Source organism: Spermophilus citellus (genome assembly GCF_964194105.1).
Source record: "Spermophilus citellus genome assembly, chromosome: 5".
NCBI lineage: Eukaryota > Metazoa > Chordata > Mammalia > Rodentia > Sciuridae > Spermophilus > Spermophilus citellus.
Genome location: NC_138186.1, coordinates 134483914 through 134504316, shown reverse-complemented (window position 1 = coordinate 134504316; position 20403 = coordinate 134483914). Strand labels below are relative to the sequence as shown.

At 38.5% G+C, this 20403-nt stretch overlaps 2 protein-coding genes across 2 annotated transcripts in view; one reads left to right on the top strand and one right to left on the bottom strand.

The window, feature by feature from the left end:
* The window catches only part of LOC308650421 (protein leg1b-like), a gene marked incomplete at both ends in the record, with an annotated part of 165479 nt that overhangs the window by 108579 nt on the left and 36497 nt on the right, over nucleotides 1-20403 (bottom strand). The window lies entirely within an intron of this gene.
* LOC308649231 (protein LEG1 homolog) overlaps nucleotides 1-20403 on the top strand; it is a gene marked incomplete at both ends in the record, with an annotated part of 38681 nt that overhangs the window by 1185 nt on the left and 17093 nt on the right. Inside the window, 4 exon segments of the mRNA XM_081294766.1 lie at nucleotides 16880-16966; nucleotides 18119-18270; nucleotides 18274-18303; nucleotides 19211-19311. Of these exon segments, the coding sequence (XP_081150892.1) occupies nucleotides 16880-16966; nucleotides 18119-18270; nucleotides 18274-18303; nucleotides 19211-19311 (370 nt within the window).

Below are 20403 nucleotides of genomic sequence, written 5' to 3'. Positions count from 1 at the left end.
AGCATTTCTCTCAAATATTCCCTTCTTAAAACTAATGTCTACACTGGACCTAAAGTGGAGATTTGTTTTGGGACAAAAACATTATAAATTCTAAGCTACTTTTTTCTGGTCAACCAGAAATTCAAGAAGTAAGGAAACTTCTCTCTCACCTCCCAGAAACTATTCTGGTAGAAAGTAACCAATGAGCAAAGGGCTCTTGTGGGAAAGACAAGAAAGGAGACCTGCAAGATCTGAACTGTGATGACATCCTGAGATGGCATTACACCCACACTTGCAGGATGATCTCCTGACACCTGGTATGACTATTTTTACTGTCCTCATCATGGTAAAGATAAATATTTTAACTCTGAGACATGATTCAGGAGCAGCCCAAATATAAGGTCCATTGCAAACAATAAACACCCGTGAATGGAACCCGTGAATGGAACACATACCCACACCCAGGAAAATTTTTTACTCTGGGTCTGGTGAGAAGCAAATTGAAAGGTGGAATGTTAGATTGGATACCTTTCAAATTTTCATTTTCACTTAGCAGGTGATTTTACTTAGTATTCTACTGAGCTGAATTCAATGATAAAAGCAGAGAAAATTAAAGCAGGATTAAAAACTGTGAAAAAATCTATAAAAGTATTTCTCCAACTATAGGCTGAAACCCAAAGACAAGGTAAGGACCTTGAGTATCAGAGTAGTTCATAAAAGAGTAGTAACTATGACCTGAGATAATTATGGGAAGAAAGTGGGACCAAAGGGCTTGCAGAAAGCATTGCTTGAGTAATACTTGCAAGATGGCAAGGCAGCAGGCTGTACTAGGAATAAGATGAATAGGTTGGCATGCAACTTGGTGTGTGAAACAACTAGTGAGCAGTAACTTTTTTAAAAAAATTCAATTAGGGCCAGTTTAAAAGATGTCTTCAAAGTCTGACTAAGGAGTTTTAATTGAGCCCTTTAGCAACAAGGTCCTAATGCTTACACAATACTTAAATACCTTAAATGTTTGTTTCTTGTTTGCATAGCAGAGCTTTGAAAGCTTTATTAATGTGTAATAAATATATAATAAACTACACACTCAAAAATGTATTGTTTGATAAATTTTGATGTATGTATATGTGCCCAATTCAGGAGCCACTTGTCAAAAGAAACAAACTTCATTTTTAGAACACACACACCGCACCACACAGCTCTTCAGGAAAACCCTCAGAGCCCAACTGCCACCACCGGCTTCCCACAAACCTCTCAACCTCCCCCACCCATCCTGCTCTTGAGGCCAATTGGCTGGGCCGTGTGGGTGAGCCAAAAAAGTCCCCCAATGAGCAGCTCCATGGTCTAAAAGGGTGGGGAAACAGCCCAATGAGGATCACCGCAGAGGAGCCAATCAGTTGGCAGCTAGAAGTTTGCTGGGGCCGCTGTGAGCCAATCATCAGCTGGCAGCTGGAAGTTTGCTGGCAGCTGGAAGTTTGCTGGGGCCCCTTCAGCTGTGGCTCTCAACATCTCCCCCTCTCTGTTTAAACAACAAGCATGTGGCTTAGGGACCATGCCTGCCTTAGGTTGTCCAATACTACATATGGTTCTTGCCCATCATCGGATGAGCTGACCTCAAGGCGTCAGCCTCCTGTCTTAGGTTGGTACCATTGCAATTGGATCTTACCCATCATTGACTACCAGTCCAGCGTACAGCCACACCTGTGGATAGGTCTTTGTACCAGCGGGGGGGGGGGGGTGAGGTTCTTTGCCTCACCTCTGTTGGCCCCCAAATTTTAGCTGAACGACCATCACAAGCAGAAGGGAGGAAGATACACCAAACCAATTGATGGCTCCTTTTGGAAAAATTGTACCACCAATGACACCATTAGCAAAAATACCCCAACACTACCACAAGTCGCTGCACCAACAGATAGTTCACAATGCATATAAGTGAGTTCACAATGCATGCAAGTGATACATAGTCCAGGCAAGTTCTGCAAGCAGTTCAGTGATGGCTCCTTTTGGAAAAATTGTACCACTGATGACACCATCAGCAAAAAATATCCCAACATTACCACAAGTCGCTGCACCAACAGATAGTTCACAGTGCATACAAGTGAGTTCACAATGCATACAAGTGATACATAGTCCAGGCAGGTTCTGCAAGCAGTTCAGCGATAGCTATTGCAGAAGCTGTAGATTGGTTTTATCTTTGTCTTCACCGGCACTGGGATGAAGATAGGAATTCTGGCAATAATGGCTAAAGAAAAAATTATGTAACATTCCAGAAGGCACTAAAAGAAAACAATTTTCTGAACAATTTATATTATCTTGAACAGAATTACTAAATAGAATGAAAAGGAAAGGTGAAAGAAAACAAACAGATCTGTTAACCTTATTTTTTGTTCACATATTAAAACAATCCTCAACAGCTGTTGATCCAATTTAAATTAAACCATTTAAATCGTGTGAATAAAAAAAATTTGGATCCATTTTTTTCATGAGCGCTAATCATATATGATATATGGACATATGTACATACAAACATACAACATAAAACACAAGTGTGCACACATAATATAATACATACAACAAATAACATAATAGTAAAGGCCTTATAACTTTTTACAGGTGAAATCTCCATTGCAATGCTTAAAAACTCTATAGTCAAAAAATAGAACTGATCAGCAAAACATTAACCTAGGTCTGTATGAGCTCAAAAAACAAAATAGAACTTCATGATGTGGGAAAGGGTAATAATAAAATAGATATTGAAAAAAGCATCCTGGTTCTGTCGCAAATGTGAGGGTAGCCAAACTGGAGTTCTGGATATCAGCTGTTATGGATTTGAGCCAAATCATTTTCTTTTTAGTCTGTAGAAATCACTTTAGTTAATCTCTCTGGAATCCAAATCAGCTACTGTTCTCTCTGTGGAAACACACAAACAGACCCCTGACTCCAGACAATCACTGGGTCAGAACCTTAGTTAATGTCTCTGGAATCCAAATCGGCTGCTGTTCTCCCTGTGGAAACACACAAACAGAACCCCAACTCCGGACAATAACTGGGTCAGGACCTTTCCATTGTCCTGTTAGAATATCCTTCCAAAGTACCTTGGGCTTATGTACAATTTTTGGACACATATGCCTTTCCACAGCACTAAGTACTGATGAATCCAAATTTTAAAAGTTTAGAGTAAAAGGGTTATTTTAAGTTTATCTTTGGGGAATATATACCCCTTCCCAATTCCCTATTTTTGCTTTAATAAGTACATTTTAATAGTTTGATGAGCTCTTTCAACTATGCCTTGTCTCTGTGGATTGTATGGGATTCCTGTTATGTGAGTAATGCCAAATGATGAGCAAAATTTTTTAAAAGAGGTGGAAGTATAACCAGGACCATTATCTGTTTTTAACTGTTTTGGAACGCCCACAGTGGCAAAATTTTGTAAGCAATGAGCTATAATATCTTTAGTTTTTTCTCAGGCATGAAGGGAGCCCATCAAAAATCCGGAAGAAGTATCAACTGTACCATGCAAATATTTTAATTTTCCAAATTCTGGTAAGTGTGTGATGTCCATCTGCCAAATATGGTTAGGTATCAGTCCGTTAGGATTGACTCCAAGATTAACTTGTGGTAAAAAGGTCACACAATTTTGACATTGTTTTATTATTTGTCTAGCTTGTTCCTTAGTTATTTAAAAATGCTTTTGTAAAGTATTAGCATTGACATGGAACTTTTTATGAAAATTTGTAGCTTCTTCTAGTGTAGAGAAAATATGTATGTCATGTGTAGTTTTATCTGCTAAATCAGATAATGACAAAAATGGGAGTATTATAGGGAGATACAGAAGGTTGTATATGTCCTTCCGCTAATTGTTGTTTGACCAGGTCATGGGCTGCTTGTATCTTTTCTTTAGTCAGCGGCCACTGAGGAACCCATACTGGTCTTTCTGATTTCCAAGTAATTTTTATTGCCTCAGTGACCCCTTCTGAAAACCCAATCCATGTTTATTTATTCCTTGATCTATTTGAATTGGTGCTGCTGTACCTTGTTCTCGTTCTCCTAATCTTTTTTCTTTCCTGAAACCTTGTCTAGCCCTAATAGTGGGCACATTTGGATTGATGTTATTTGTTAATGTCAAACCTAATTGATCTAGGACATCTCATCCCCATAAATTTATAGGAAGGTGATACAATACATATGGCTGTATAGTTCCTTCACATCCTTCAGGATCCTTCCAATCTAATACCATTGCACTTCTATGGGGATTAGTCATCACTCCTAGGCCTTGAAGCGTTTGAGTGGCTTGTTGTAATGGCCAATGTTTTAGCCATTCTTGACGAGAGATGATGCTAAGTTCTGCACCTGTATCCAGTAGCCCATTAAATTCATGTCCTTTAATATTTAGTTTTAGCATGGGGTGAGAATCTAAATTTAAAGAAAGCATAGCCCAATCTACACCTGTGGATCCTAATCCCCTGGAACCCCTTTCTACAGTACGACTGGAAAATTTATCATGTAGGCTGGGTATTATTAGTAACTGTGCTATTCTATCTCCTGGTGAAATTTCTGATATACCCTTTGGAGAACTGGCTATAATTTTTATTTCACCTTCATAATCGGGATCAATTACCCCCAGGACTTATTATAAGTCCTTTTAGAGAAGAAGAGCTGCATCCCAATAATAAGCCTACTGCTCCTTTTGGAAGAGGTCCTTTTACCCCTGTGGGAATGATTTGAACTCCCATCTCTGAAGTTAGTACTGTTCTGGCAGATGCCCAGATGTCCAATCCTGCACTTCCTCTGGTTTGTCTAGTGAGGGATTTAATGGATAATGTGTCCGGCACTACCCTGATGGGGTTGCTGGGTTCCTCCACTGCTCCATATATTTGTGGTCTTGGGCCCCGGAGCATTGGGGCCCCCTGTCCATTTTTTGGCAATGGAGCCCAATGCCTTTCTCCACAATATCGTGGATAGACACCTGGTCATTGTTCATTCTTTGATAATGGAGTACCCTCAATGGTGGTTTGAGAATGGCATTCATTAGCCCAATGTCTCTCTCTAGGGCATCCTGGGCAAGTACCTGGTATTCTACTCCTTTGATACCTAGTTTTGTTAAACCCTCCTCCTATGGGGCAATTCCTTTTAAAATGTCCTGTTTGTTCACAACTGTAGCATGTTTTTGGCCTGGCATCTAAAACCTGTTGTACTGCAGCTGCCACGACTTGCCCTTGTTCATTAATGTCTCTACATAATTTGATATACGTGTTTAAATCTTCATGTTTCCATGGTCTAATGACTTCTCTGCACCAACGATTCACTTGCTCATGAGCCAGTTGTTTTATTAATGGCATTGCTTGTTCTGTATTCCCAAAACCTCTGGTAGCTTTTTGAATAAGCCTATCTACAAATTCAGCGTAAGGTTCATTAGCTCCCTGTATTACCTTAGATAATTGACCTTGTAAACCTCCATGTCCTCGTAAAGTCTTCCATGCCCTAATTGCATCTGTAGCAATTTGTGAGTATACCCCAGGATCATATGCAATTTGTTGCTGCTGATCCTCATAAGGTCCCTTTCCTAACAACATATTTAGATTTCTCTGAGGATAACCAGCTGCTGCATTTCACCTAGCCGTCTCCTTGCAAAATTCCTCATTGGCAACCTTCTATAACAGGTATTGTCCTACATTTAGCACAACTTTACACATATTAGCACAATCTGCTGGCGTCATGTCCAAGTTGGTAATGGATTCAACCATACTTACAGTGAAGGGTGCTTTAGGACCATAGGTTGTTACAGCCTCTTTTAGCTGCTTCACTGTTTTGAAATTTAAAGCATTGTGAATTCGCTGCCCTCCTGCCTGCTCAAATACAGGGCATGTTAATCTTTGAGGTCCTGTCTCAGGATCCCATCTATCAACTGCGGGCACTGGGGGCCTCCTAGCATATGGAGGTGGCATTGTTGGTTGGACACTTACGTCCTCTGGTGATAGAAAGGTGTTAGTAGAAGTCTCCTGTAGAGGTGGCACTGTTGGTTGGACACTTACGCCCTCTGGTGATAGAAAGGTGTTAATAGCAGTCTCCTGTTGTAACTTTTCCCCTTATGGCTTTTTCTACTCTAAACTTTCTTCCTCTGTCTGACTAGCTTGAGAGACATTCTTTTTTACTTGATTTTTTTTTCCTCTGCCTGACTAGTTCGAGAGACCTTCTCTTTTACTTGAATTTTTTCCTCTGTCTGACTAGCTCAAGAGACCTTCTCTTTTACTTGAATTTTTCTACTATAACTATAATACAACCCAACAAGATAACACCAAAAAAAACTGAAACAGAGTGAAACAAAATTGGAACAACAAAAAATCATTCTATCAGCCTTTCTATCCTCCTGAAATGTCCATCCGTCCTTTCTCCCTATCTGTTCCTCAGATGTGAGCGGTTTTTCTTTCATCTTACACATCTCCAGGGACAGGCAACTTAAAACAAAAGTGAAGCAAAACAAAAGAAGAATCTTAAAATGACTACCCATCCTCTTGCCCTGCCCTCAGGGGCGAGCAGTTTACCTTATCCTCAGTCGTTCCCCTTGGGGGACACCAAATGCCGCAGTCTGGCTGGGCACAATTCAGGAGCCACTTGTCAAAAGAAACAAACTTTATTTTTAGAACACACACACCGCACCACACAGCTCTTCAGGAAAACCCTCAGAGCCCAACTGCCACCACTGGCTTCCCACAAGCCTCTCAACCTCCCCCACCCCTCTTGCTCTTGAGGCCGATTGGCTGGGTCATGTGGGCAGAGCAAAAAAAAGTACCCAATGAGCAGCTCCATGGTCTGAAAGGGCGGGGAAACAGCTCAATGAGCATCACCGCAGAGGAGCCAATCAGTTGGCAGCTAGAAGTTTGCTGGGGCTGCTGTGAGCCAATCATCAGCTGGCAGCTGGAAGTTTGCTGGCAGCTGGAAGTTTGCTGGGGCCCCTTCGGCTGTGGCTCTCAACAGTATATGGTCCTGAATTCATCACAGATATTAACTATATGTATAATGCTTTTGAATTCTTATCTTCGCTAACTTTCCCATCCTCCATTGTCCCTCTCCACTGCTTCAACCAATCACCCCATTCAACTTCCCATCTTCACAGGTAACCACTGATCTCTCTCTATCACTACAAATTAGATTGTATTATCTAGAATTTTTATATGAACAGTTATGTACTCTTTTTTTTTGTCTGGTTAATTTCAGTTGTCATGAATATATTGATGTCCATCCATCTTGAATCATATATTGATATTTCATTCATCTTTTACTGAAATAAATCAATAGTTTATTCATTTTTATGGATTAGCAGAAATTTTAATCAAAAAAGTGGGAAAGTGGGAAAAGAATATAAGGAGTATGGTACAAACAGTATCATCAAACAGCAAAAAGGCATGTGAATGAGAACTTGGGGTGGATTTCATGTTTTTCCTCAAAGTGCTTACAACCCTTGGAAAGAAAAGTTAGAAGTGAAACAACCAAAGGAGAATAAAGGTCCAAAGCATAAGATAAGATGCTGAATAAAAGTGAGATCATTACAAGATTGGAAAATCTGGGAATAGAATAAAATTTGAAATGGATCTTTTAAAAGAATGAAACATTGATGTATCAAATAAAAGTAGACCATAAGAATAGAATGAACTAAGAAGAGAATTTGAAATTTGTGTGGACTGTAGGAGAGAAAAAAGAGATCACGAGGAAAATATTCAGAGTATGAGAGATATATAACTTATGCTAGGGGAATAATATGGCTGGAAAATAGGATAAATATAGGACAAGAATTTGGGTTTAAATAGCAGTAAATATAGCATTATTTTTGTTTTTGAAGAAAAGGATATGACAAACTACAGCTCTTGATCAAGTTAATTGAGAGCATGTAGTTCTTTCCAGGAGATGGCTAGCAAAAAAAAAAAAAAATCATCCAAGGAAGTGGGCCCATGCTGGCTAGAAAGAAGGGAGAAGAGGAGCTGAAGATATTAAGAATAGGAGTGACACTTCTATGCCAAAACCAAATTAATAACAAAAAACATAAAGTTTACAAGTAACCTTGCTTGGCTCTCCAGATCAAGAACCAGGTCTCAGACAAGCTTTGTTGGAGATGACTTGGAATCACCAATGCAAGAGCTCTGTGGAAATCTAAAAAAAATGGAATGTAATAAGGATTCAGAGGTCAAAATATGAAAATGAGCAGCATAAGGCAATTCTTAGGTTAGAGTAGTGGGTGAAATTTCTCAGAATGTTAATTTAAAAGGGAAAGTCTTAAAAACAGGTTCAAAATACAATTAACAAAACAAAACCTCAGAACTAAGAAATGTTTCACATAATACTAAATTGAATTTTATTCTAATTTTTTAAAAAAATGATTTTAAGATATTACATACCTTAACAAAACTATCCAGATCTTTACCTACTTGAAGGTAAGTAGGTCAAGAAAAGCCAAGAGGGAGAAGATGGCTGCTGCGTAAGGGGGTTGCTGAAGTGCTGAGCCTGGTGCTCAGAACAGCGGCTTTAATCGAGACTTCGCCCAGTTTGTTAGAGCTCCTTTCACCATTAATCTGTAGTGGACCACCCGGCGAAGCAGCAGAAAAAACAAAGAGATTGAAAAAGAGACGCTTGGCTCCCGGACGCTTTCCTGCTCAGACCCGCGGGCGCTTTGCGCCCATCTGCTTCCTCTTTCACTTCGCTCCCGGCAGAGAAGCTGAATGGGTAATCAGCAGTGGATTGTAAGTACCTGAGGCAAAGAAAGCTCAGTACACCCCGCCCTTTTTTTTTTTTTTTTTTGAATATTGTCTATACAGGGAGAGTTAGTGGTTTGGAATTGTTGGCGGGGCTGTAGTTTCGGGGCCGAAAATCCACTCCGCGGGAGCTGCCATTTGCTTTCTGCATGCTGTCTTGATGGCCCTGTCTACACGGTCCAGCTGCCGCATCTAGAGACTGGAACTGGGCTGCGGGCCGAGCCCTGTCCTCCGAAGGCTGGACCACGGCCTCAAGTGCCTCGGTCACCTGTTCCCTGCTGCACCTTGGGGCAGAGCCTGCTCTGGGGTCGTTCGGCATCCCCCTGCGAGGGTCCTGTGCTCCGGAGGACGGGGTTGGAGAGGCGCGGCGGCAGCCGCTTGGACCCTCCGCGGCGGCAGCCGTTTGGGCCCTCCGCGACGGCAGCTGCTTGGGCCCTCCGCGGCGGCGCTGCTAAGGTCGCGGACAAGCGCGGCGCCCAAGAGCGCGGACCAGAGGTGGAGGCGATGGCAGCAGGGTTTCAGTTCTAGAAAACTGGACTGGAAACAGAAGCAGCAGTTTGTATAACCCCAAGATCTTGCTTATGCCAGGAAACTGTACGGGTAAAATGAATATCATTGAGGAGGTCTAACATGGTGGCAGGCGCGGAGAGAATAAGTCTCTGACCTCTTCAACTGCGCGGGCATAGGGAGCTGTAAATTATCTAAAGCCTATTTGCTCAGGATCACTAGGCAATGCTGAGCTGACGTGGAGCTAGGGCGTACACTTTGGGCCCCTCAGAAAACACACACTGAGCACGAATCTGCTGCATTTAAGCCCCGGATCGCCTGCTTCTCGTGACTCAGCACTAACGATCCTGCTGAAATAACTAGTCGGCCCACCTGATCTCACAGAGGTAAAAGCCAACTGAGCACCATAGCCAGACCCAGGGAATCAGGAGTGACGTGGGACTAGCAGCGCAGAACCCCCGGCTATCGCTCCCACCAGGGCTGACAACAGAGGTCCCTTGCACCAGCTACTAGGGGAGTTGCTACCTGAGGGCAAACAAATTCGCTGGGGGTCCCCAGCCCCAAGCCCTACAAACTTAGGGTCCGAGGGAGGCAAACAGAAAGGGTGTGCCCAGGCATCCGTGAAAACAGGGCTCCCAGGAGCAGCAGACCTGGCGTGTAGCCAGTAATGTGGTAAGCGTCACAGGTGAGTGGGGCCTGGATTGAGGAACCACAAGAGAAGGACCTAGGCACTCAGGACTGGAGACTCGCACAGTCTGGGAAGAAGAGCTGAGGCACAGTGATTGGTTCCCACCTATCATGGGGAGAAGCCTGGCCCAGTGGGCATAGCTCCACCTACTGGAAGGGAAGTTAAACGAGCTCTATGACTGCATTTATTATTATTTTTTTTAATGATTATTATTAGTATTTTTTTTTATTGTCACTTTTTATACTTGATGTTGTTGTTGTTCTTTAACTTTCTTATTAATGGTTTCAATTTTTTTAAATTCTTTTTATTCTATTATTATTATTTTTTTAAACTTCAATTTCCATTTTTTTATTATCATTATAATTTTTTATTGTTTGTTTTAAATTTTTATTTTTTCGTTTTTTCTTTCTTTCTTTTCACTTTTTTTGTCTTTTCATTTCTTTTCAATTCTCTTATTCCCCCTCTCTTGAATTCCACCTGCCTAAACTCACTCTCTTTAGTCACTTCTTCCCTTCCCTTCTAATACCTCTCCTCCCAAGCATCAAATAAATTTATAAGAGTAAACAGTAACTCAGCAGTCAAACAGAACAAGAAGTATCATGAGCATAAAAAAGCAAGGAAGAAAAGGAGTACAAACAATGAAAGACAGCCTAAATATTCAGGAGGACCTGGAGTCATCAGAAAAATGGCCATATAAAGAACTCAAGGAACACCTTAGACAGATGGAAAGGAACCTTAAAGAGCACATTGAAAATGAATTACATAAACAGATAAAAGAAGAAGTTAAGCATCTTTATCAGGAGATAGAGATTATAAAAAAAATCAAACAATAATTCTAGAAATGAAGGAAACGATAAACCAAATTAAAAACTCAATCGAGAGTATCACTAACAGAGTGGAGCAAGTAGAAGCCAGAATGTCAGATAACGAAGACAAAATATATCAGCTTGAAAGGAGTCTAGCCAACTCAGATAAACTGGTAAAAAATCACGAGAAAAACATCCAAGAGATTTGGGATAATTTAAAAAAACCAAACTTACGAGTCATCGGGATAGAGGAAGGCATAGAGATTCATGCCAAGGGAATGAGTAACGTGCTGAAGGAAATAATTACAGAAAACTTTCCAGAAATAAAAAAGGAAACAGATATACAAATTGTAGATGCATACAGGACACCGAGCACACAAAATCACAGTAGACCAACACCAAGACACATTGTTATGAAGCTATCCAATATACAGAACAAAGAGAAAATATTAAATGCTACAAGAGAAAAGAGGCAGATTACATTTTGGGGTAAGTCAATAAGGTTGACAACAGATTTTTCATCACAGACGCTGAAAGTGAGAAGATCCTGGAACAACGTGTTTCAGACACGGAAAGACAATGGATGCCAACCAAGAATTCTGTATCCAGCAAAATTAAGCTTCAGATACGACAATGAAATAAAAATCTTTCATGATAAACAAAAGCTAAAAGAATTTGTAGCCAGAAAACCAGCATTGCAAAGCGTCTTGAGCAAAACTCTACACGAGGAAGAAATGGAAAACGATAACCAAAACCATCAGCGGGAAGTGCCTCAGTAAAGACAGAGGACGGGGGGAAAGCTAATCATGGAGAAACAAACTAAATTAGGGAAAAAAAAAGAGATAAATAATCAAACATGGCTGGAAGTACAAACCATATATCAATAGTAACTCTAAACGTTAATGGCTTAAACTCTCCAATAAAGCGACATAGGCTGGTAACATGGATTAAAAAAACAAATCCAACAATATGCTGCCTCCAGGAGACACATCTGATTGGAAAAGACATACACAGGCTCAGGGTAAAAGGTTGGGAAAAAATATACCACGCACACGCTCCTCGTAAGCAAGCAGGGGTGGCCATTCTCATATCGAATAAAATTGACTTCAAGACTAAGTTAATCAAAAGGGATAAGGAAGGACATTATATACTGTTAAAAGGAACCATTCACCAACAAGACATAACAATTATCAATATTTATGCACCAAATAATGGCGCTGCGACATTCATAAAACAAACTCTCCTCAAGTTCAAGAATCAAATAGACCACAACACAATAATCATGGGTGACTTCAACACACCTCTCTCACCATTGGACAGATCCTCCAAACAAAAGTTGAATAAAGAAACTATTGACCTCAATATCACAATCAATAACCTAGACTTAACTGACATATATAGAATATATCAACCATCATCAAGTGGATATACTTTTTTCTCAGCAGCACATGGAACCTTCTCAAAAATAGATCATATATATGCCATAGGGCAACCCTCAGTAAATATAAAGGGGTTGAGATAATACCATGCACTTTATCAGATCATAATGGAATGAAACTGGAAATCAATGATAAAAGAAGGAAGGAAAAATCCTACATCACATGGACAATGAACAATACGTTACTGAATGATCAATGGGTTACAGAAGACATAAAGGAGGAAATAAAAAAATTCTTAGAGATAAATGAAAATACAGACACAACATATCGGAATCTATGGGACACAATGAAAGCAGTTTTAAGAGGGAAATTCATCGCCTGGAGGTCATTCCTCAAAAAAAGGAAAAACCAACAAATAAATGAGCTCACACTTCATCTCAAAGCCCTAGAAAAGGAAGAGCAAAACAATAGCAAATGTAGCAGAAGGCAAGAATTAATTAAAATCAGAGCAGAAATCAATGAAATTGAAACAAAAGAAACTATTGAAAAAATTAACAAAACAAAAAGTTGGTTCTTTGAAAAAATAAATAAGATCGACAGACCCCTAGCCATACTAATGAAGAGAAGAAGAGAGAGAACTCAAATTACTAACATACAGGATGAAAAAGGCAATATTACAACAGACGCTTCAGAAATACAGAAAACAATTAGAAATTATTTTGAAAACCTATATTCCAATAAAATAGAAGATAGTGAAGACATCAATAAATTCCTTAAGTCATATGATTTGCCCAGACTGAGTCAGGAGGAAACTCACAACTTAAACAGACCAATATCAATAGATGAAATAGAAGAAGCAATCAAAAGACTTCCAACCAAGAAAAGCCCAGGACCAGATGGGTATACAGCGGAATTCTACAAAACCTTTAAAGAAGAATTAATACCAATACTTTTCAAGTTATTTCAGGAAATAGAAAAAGAGGGAGCTCTTCCAAATTCATTCTATGAGGCCAACATCACCCTGATTCCGAAACCAGACAAAGACACCTCAAAGAAAGAAAACTACAGACCAATATCTCTGACGAACCTAGATGCAAAAATCCTCAATAAAATTCTGGCGAATCGGATACAAAGGCACATCAAAAAAATTGTGCACCATGATCAAGTAGGATTCATCCCTGGGATGCAAGGATGGTTGAATATACGGAAATCAATAAATGTTATTCACCACATCAATAGACTTAAAGATAAGAACCATATGATCATCTCGATAGACGCAGAAATAGCATTCGACAAAGTACAGCATCCCTTTATGTTCAAAACATTAGAAAAACTAGGGATAACAGGAACTTACCTCGACATTGTAAAAGCTATCTATGCTAAGCCTCAGGCTAGCATCATTCTGAATGGAGAAAAATTGAAGGCATTCCCTCTAAAATCTGGAACAAGACAGGGATGCCCCCTATCACCACTTCTATTCAATATAGTTCTCGAAACACTGGCCAGAGCAATTAGACAGACGAAAGAAATTAAAGGCATAAAAATAGGACAAGAAGAACTTAAATTATCACTATTTGCAGATGACATGATTCTATACCTAGAAGACCCAAAAGGGTCTACAAAAAAACTACTAGAACTAATAAATGAATTCAGCAAAGTGGCAGGATATAAAATCAACACACATAAATCAAAGGCATTTCTGTATATCAGTGACAAAACTTCTGAAATGGAAATGAGGAAAAACACTCCATTCACAATATCCTCAAAAAAAATAAAATACTTGGGAATCAACCTAACAAAAGAGGTGAAAGACCTATACAATGAAAACTACAGAACCCTAAAGAAAGAAATAGAAGAGGATCTTAGAAGATGGAAAAATATACCTTGTTCATGGATAGGCAGAACTAACATCATCAAAATGGCGATATTACCAAAAGTTCTCTATAGGTTCAATGCAATGCCAATCAAAATCCCAATGGCATTTCTTGTAGAAATAGATAAAGCAATCATGAAATTCATATGGAATAATAAAAGACCCAGAATAGCAAAAACAATTCTAAGCAGGAAGTGTGAATCAGGTGGTATAGCGATACCAGATTTCAAACTATATTACAGAGCAATAGTAATAAAAACAACATGGTACTGGTACCAGAACAGGCGGGTGGACCAATGGTACAGAATAGAGGACACAGAGACTAATCCACAAAACTACAACTATCTTATATTTGATAAAGGAGCTAAAAACATGCAATGGAGAAAGGATAACATCTTCAACAAATGGTGTTGGGAAAACTGGAAATCCATATGCAACAAAATGAAACTGAATCCCTTTCTCTCGCCATGCACAAAAGTCAACTCAAAGTGGATAAAGGAGCTAGATATCAAATCAGAGACTCTCCGTCTGATAGAAGAAAAAGTTGGCTCCGATCTACAGATTGTGGGGACGGGCTCAAAATTCCTTAACAGGACACCCATAGCACAAGAGTTAATAACAAGAATCAACAAATGGGACTTTCTTAAACTGAAAAGTTTTTTCTCATCAAGAGAAACAATAAGAGAGGTAAATAGGGAGCCCACATCATGGGAACAAATTTTTACTCCTCACACTTCAGATAGAGCCCTAATATCCAGAGTATACAAAGAACTCAAAAAATTAGACAATAAGAAAACAAACAACCCAATCAACAAATGGGCCAAGGACATGAACAAACACTTCACAGAGGAGGACATACAATCAATCAACAAGTACTTGAAAAAATGCTCACCATCTCTAGCAGTCAAGGAAATGCAAATCAAAACCACCCTAAGATACCACCTCACCCCAGTAAGATTGGCAGCCATGATGAAGTCAAACAACAACGATTGCTGGCGAGGATGTGGGGAAAAGGGTACTCTTGTACACTGCTGGTGGGACTGCAAACGGGTGGGGACAATTTGGAAAGCAGTATGGAGATTCCTGGGAAAGCTGGGAATGGAACCACCATTTGACCCAGCTATTGCCCTTCTCGGACTATTTCCTGAAAACCTTAAAAGAGCACACTACAGGGATACTGCCACATCGATGTTCATAGCAGCACAATTCACAATAGCTAGACTGTGGAATCAACCCAGATTCCCTTCAATAGATTAATGGATAAAAAAAATGTGGCATTTATACACCATGGAGTATTATGCAGCACTAAAAAATGACAAAGTCACGGAATTTGCAGGGAAATGGATGGCACTAGAGCAGATTATGCTTAGTGAAGCTAGCCAATCCCTAAAAAACAAATACCAAATGTCTTCTTTGATATAATGAGAGCAACTAAGAACAGAACAGGGAGGAAGAGCAGGAAGAAAAGATTAACATTAAACAGAGACATGTGGCGGGGGAGAAAAAAAGGGAAATCACATGGAAATGGAGGGAGACCCTCATTGTTACACAAAATTATATATAAGAGGTTATGAGGGGAATGGGATAACAAACATGGAGGGAAATGAATTACAGTAGATGGGGTAGAGAGAGAAGATGGGAGGGGAGGGGAGGGGGGTAGTAGAGGATAGGAAAGGTAGCAGAATACAACAGTCACTAATATGGCAGTATGTAAAATGTGATGTGTAACCGATGTGATTCTGCAATCTGTATTTGGGGTAAAAATGGGAGTTCATAACCCACTTGATTCTAATGTATGAAATATGATTTGTCAAGAGCTTTGTAATGTTGTGAACAACCAATTAAAAAAAAAAAGAAAAGCCAAGAGAGAATGCAGAAAGACAAAGCAAAAGGGAGACAGCATAGGTTTGTGGGAAACACCGGTGGACTGCTGATAGGAAAAGAACACAATGTAAGGGGAAAGAATTTTAAAAAATGAAGAAAATCTAAATATGTCAGAAAAAGAGTGGTTAGGAGAAAACAAATTCAAGTACCCAATGGAGGAACAAGGATTGGAGAAAAGAGAGACTGGAGGGGCAAGCGTGGAGTCAAAACCCTGGGGGAAGCTAGAGAAAACAGGAGGTTTGTAAGATCAGAGAGCATAAGCCAAGCATGGAAACAGATGGAAGGGGAAGAGATGCTCATGGATTCAGAAGATAACTAATGTGATATCTAGGGAGTATAGGTAGAAGGTACAACTGATGACAAAATTAAATGGTGGAATGAGCCAGGAAATTTTTGAAAGCTAAGAGACAAAAGAAGGTTCTGCAAAGAAAGAAAAATTAAATACAATAACAGCTAATATTTATGGAGCATATGTTTACTGCATCGGGCATTTTGTATGTCTGTCTTCATGTAATACTTCCCTATCCTCAGAGGTAATTTTTTCTAGATCTTTAGATATAGATTCAAATATTAAGGCTTAGAGAACTTATCCTTCCAGGGCCAAACTGTGAATAAGCAATGAAAAGGAATTTGGTTTAAGGCAAGGGAAATCTAGATACTTTTAACATACACGGTTATTGACTCCTTAACTTTGAGTTAATATGGAATAAAGAACTTATTAAGTACAAGAGACTAGTAGTACAGAGATTTAAAAACTATTGCCTAGGAGGCAGAATAAAGATGCTAAAGCAAAGGAAAAATTATGAATAAGTTATGAGAAACAAAAAAAATTGTAAAGGAAAGAGGTAATTGAGGACGGATAATTTTTTCAGAGAATAAACATTTAGTTCTGTTTTGCAATACACAGACACAGAGACACACAAAAACACGCTCACACACACACATACATAGTTAAGATTTTGTGTGTGCTGGTTAGAAGTGGGCCTAATAAATCCAACTCTGCATCCTCTGTCTTCTAGGTGGACTAGCTGATCCCACCCATAGGACTGACTGTGGCCATGACTCTGGGGATCCTCTGTGCATCTCTGTAGATAGTTGGTGGGCTGGTGAGTTTAACATAACAAATCTCAAATTGATGACTTTCTATAAAGGATTGATTCAAAATCATACATTGATACAAGAGCAAACAATCAGACTCTAATTCTTACTTTCAAAACAAAATTGTTTGACCCAAATATTCTGAATGTCTTGAAATGAATTGTGGGGAGCCATTCTGACACGTGATTGGGTGACTCCGGTTAAGGGCCTGAGGCACTCTGGCTGTGTCGGAGTTATCCCGACCCTTTCCTGATGAGACCACTGACCCTGGAGACCCAATCACTGACCCTGACCTTGGAGTACAGCCCCCCCTCAACCTTCATTGGATGGAATTCTCCCCTGAATCTCTTGTTCCCCCAAATAAAAGGCTACTCCCCGGCGTGTTCGCTCTCTCTCTCTCCTGCTAGCCCTGAGTAATCCTCGCTGCCCTGCTGGGCGGCTGGAGGCGGGAACCAGGGAGGTGAGCCGTCTGGGACCTAGCAATGTAAAATAAGGTACTGGTTTGTGTGTTTTATTTTGATCTCTTCTAACTAACTTAATGCCTAGAACCTCATTAATGAAACCACTGCGCAGACCGCGTGGTAGAATGAATTTTTTAAAAAGATTTTTAAAATTCGCTACTTAGTGTGTTCAATTATGAAAATGTTATTGGAGAAAACTAGTAACCTCAAAACTTGTTCTAAAGGCATAGGACAGCTGTAGAAATGCATATCATGCCATAAAATAAAATTTTGTTAAGAATAAAAAATCTAAATATATATTGTAATATTCTAAAGACATGTTAGACTCAAATTTAGAATTAAAAACTTCTGAAAATGGAAAATATAGCTATCTATAAAATTACAATTCCTTTCCTTTTTACTTGTGCTTTGGAGTTTAACTAGCATTTAAAATTCCATCAATTTTTATTATTGTTATTTAAAATAATGTATCACAGGAAAAACTCATTTTTCCTTTATGAGAGTAAGTTTTCTTAAGTAGCATATTGGTATTGCTTATGATCCTTAGAGAAATTATAAAATTTCCAGCATTCTCAAAATTATTGCTTAAGTTTTACCACATATTTATATATCTGTAGAATTTTTATGATATACTTTTTTGTCTAAAATAGATTCTTTTCTATATTAGCAACACTAATAGTAACTTTTTTGATTATACAGACCTTAATTATTATCTCTCCACAATACCCTTCCTTGCTGCTATCGATTCTGGCCTAATGGGAGTATCAGCAGATAATGTCATTCTCCTGCCACCATCCAAGGATCAGACAAATTTTTGTTATAATGTTTCCAGCTGTCATTCATCTTTTCCATAAGCAATGAAAATGTGGAATAAATTTTACAAGGTTGTTTTTAACATTCTTTTAATAATCTTCAAAGGTAGCCAGATTTGATTATTTTATGAAGTATTTTCATATATTTAATGATACATGGGTAAGAAATAATTTCCAAAATGATGATGTTAGTAATATTACTATGAATAGATGACTACATGCCATCATATCTCATCAGCATCCTTATTCCTAATACATTATTGAGCAGACTTTATGCACTCTTCCAACACCAATATATCACACAGATGTGTAAACACGTAAATGATGGTTTAATGGTACATAAAGTGCTCTGGTTCTTCCTAATTTCAGGTAAGTGAGCAATAATTTATATAGATATACAATTTTAAAGTAGGTTGTGCATTTGATAAACTTACTTCAACTTTCTTGATAACCAATCACCTAGGAGTTGACTAAAATTATCATTTGATAATCAGAATCAAACGTTGATATCCAAAGTAATGTGTCATGGGTGAAAAAGTGCATGGGCAAAGGTCAAGTTTCCTTTAGAGAACTGACCATTTTATTGCATATGATTAGATCAAATGCTCCCATTTTTCCCATTCCCCCCATTTTTGACACCTAAGACATGGAATGTTCATTGCATGGCCAGAAGAAAAACTAATGAAGCACTAAAGTTCTGGCTTTGAAAAATATAAAATTTTAAATATTTAAAAAAATTTTTTAAGTCTTTCTTTATTTAAAATATATTAAGTATCATTAGTAATTAATATTACTAATACTAAACACTTTGTACAGTCTCAAGCATTAGTAACTCTTTAAAATAATATTCTCCTTTCATTTAGCAAATTGAGAACAAATTTTCATTCAGCAAATTGAAGTTTTTCAAATCTGTTTTTTAAGAAGAAATATTGTATTGTATAATTTCCTAAAAATTAATAACACTTTACTCCTTGGCTAGTGTGCAATGTCACCTTCCAGTAGTTTTGATGACCTGTTGAAGTACATGTGGGATGCACATGTTTCATCCCTGGAGTTTGCTTGTAAGAATTTTCAGAGTAGGTAAGAACAAACCTAATGTTATTTTATTATAATACAACAACAATCCTCCCATCTTTTACTATCATTTTCATTAAAATGTTTTTCAAGTTACTTTTTTTGCCTATATGTTGACCATTAGTATTATTACGATAAAAAGAAAAGTGACAAGAAACATTTTCCTGGATAAATTCAAAAGGTATTTCATAGTAAGAGATATTTCATAGAAGAAAAGTGGGCTTGTGCCGCCAAAGTATAACAAAGTAAAATAATAAAACAAAACATAACCAGGAGTAAAAAGGGTGTCTTTTTTGTTGTGGTTAAAAGCTGTTTAAACACAAACTAGGATCTATAAAACAAAAGGACATAATGGGAAGTAATAATAGAATCTCTGCTCCTTTTTGATCCGAGACTACAGCTTGACTAACACATATTTGGAAGGAAATATTATCTTTTATTATGACACACAGCTAAGACAAAGTCAAAATTTTCTCCATTGCCTAGCAAACGAAGTTGAAAGAGAGAGCATGACTTGGCGTGGAAGAAAAACAGCACTGTGTTAGGAATGGTATCTGCTATCCAGAGTGAGGTACCAGGTAGAAAGAAAGAAAGAGTGGGTGATGAGTTACAGGAATATTTATAACCACAACATATGTGGTTGGGAATTTCTTACTAACCACCTGACCCTATACCCACTTTAGATAAACAAAACAGAGTCAGGAGGCTTACATTGCTTTGTGTATTTTATCTCAGTATCATTTAAAGAGCAGATGTTTATATTGCACAATGGCATATCATTGAGATGAATGTTAAATCTATTTTTGATGACTACAAAAAAGGGTGAGATTATTAGCCAAGAAGTATTGAAGAGGTTAGCAACATCAAGACTAGATCATAGAGCAAGTCATTATAGAAAAGAGTTTTTAAAAAACTATTTTTTTCCTATATTGGCTTTCCCCATCACTTACAAAACTACTGTAGTCTAGAAGATTACAACTCTTAAAGGGTAGTGAGATCAGCACTAAGTATTTGAAATAAAAATTCAGAGCTAAATTAATTGCTTTCTAAAGGCGGTATGAGCCATGGTAGTCAGGAGCAGCATCAATATCTGCTCAT